This window comes from Emiliania huxleyi, assembly GCF_000372725.1.
Source record: "Emiliania huxleyi CCMP1516 unplaced genomic scaffold EMIHUscaffold_322, whole genome shotgun sequence".
In the NCBI taxonomy this organism is placed as follows: domain Eukaryota; phylum Haptophyta; order Isochrysidales; family Noelaerhabdaceae; genus Emiliania; species Emiliania huxleyi.
Genome location: NW_005199583.1, coordinates 123,306 through 124,349, shown reverse-complemented (window position 1 = coordinate 124,349; position 1,044 = coordinate 123,306). Strand labels below are relative to the sequence as shown.

Here is a 1,044-nt window from a genome sequence, read left to right as displayed (position 1 = left end):
AGTCACAGAAAATCCAGAGCTCGCCGAACAGCGACTTGCTGCCCCTTTGGCATCCCTCTCCATCACAAGAATGAGTTCACCTCCGGAGGTCGTGATCGCAGAGGGCATCCCGATCGGCGCCCCCACCGCCCCGGCCCAGGGTTGCACCACCGGATCCTCCAACGTCCCCGTCGCTGTCGCGCATCCCATCGAGGGCCGCCCCGTCGAGCCGCGGAGAATCGCGCACATCTTTGAGGCAGAAATGGGCGCCGCCAATCCAGCACTCCCGCCACCGGGGGCTCCGCCGGGCGGGCGCTACGCCGAGGCTGCCTTCTTCGGCGGCAACTCGCTCCTGTGCTGCTTCCTTATGTGCCTGCTCGCGCCACCGCTCGCGCTCCTGGTGCCGTGCTTCCCGTGCGACCGCATGTGGGTTTACGTGTCACCGGACGGATCAGCATGGGACCCTTCTACGGGCAGGCTTGTCGGCTATTAGTGTGAGTCCGTGCGTGAACGGGCCGAGCCGTGCGCGCAGCTTGCGGCCGTCGCGCGCGAGGTGAGTGCGATGCTTTCTCCTGCTGTCGTGTGTGCGTTTTCCATCTTGTGATATACTCTTTTGGTGTTTCGAAACACGTGACGCAAACTTCGTTTATTTCGTCGGGGACGCCATTTCACGGAGTCACGTTTCGGCACATGAATTCTGCCACGATTCGAACCCACACATATACCATATCCGCACACCCGTCACCACCCCTCGGCGCTCGAGCGTGCAGATAACGTAGTGTCGCCTCAGAGCCGTCCACTCCTCCTTGTCACATCTTGAGGGCGGCGGAGAAGGCCGCCAGCCGCTCCATCCGGCTGGCGGGGGGCGCCTTGCCCTTTTTGCCTGCCTTTGCTCCCCCGGCGGCGCGGGTCGGCCCCTTGCCCCGCTCTTTGCCCGCCTCTGGGCGGGGACGCTTTGCGGCGGAGCCGGAGTCGGCGGGGGCCGGCCGCTTGGGCGCGCCCTTCGGGCCGTCCGGCGGGCAGCGAGCGCCGCTGCCCGCAGAGCCGCCGCCGCCGGCCTTGCCC

At 66.4% G+C, this 1,044-nt stretch overlaps 1 protein-coding gene across 1 annotated transcript; it reads left to right on the top strand.

Moving 5' to 3' along the window:
• Positions 1 to 13: 13 nt before the first annotated feature.
• Positions 14 to 623, top strand: EMIHUDRAFT_444435 (hypothetical protein). The gene has a single exon (XM_005773916.1). The coding sequence runs from the start codon at positions 71 to 73 to the stop codon at positions 470 to 472; it is 402 nt and encodes a 133-aa protein (XP_005773973.1). The 5' UTR covers positions 14 to 70; the 3' UTR covers positions 473 to 623.
• Positions 624 to 1,044: the final 421 nt, after the last annotated feature.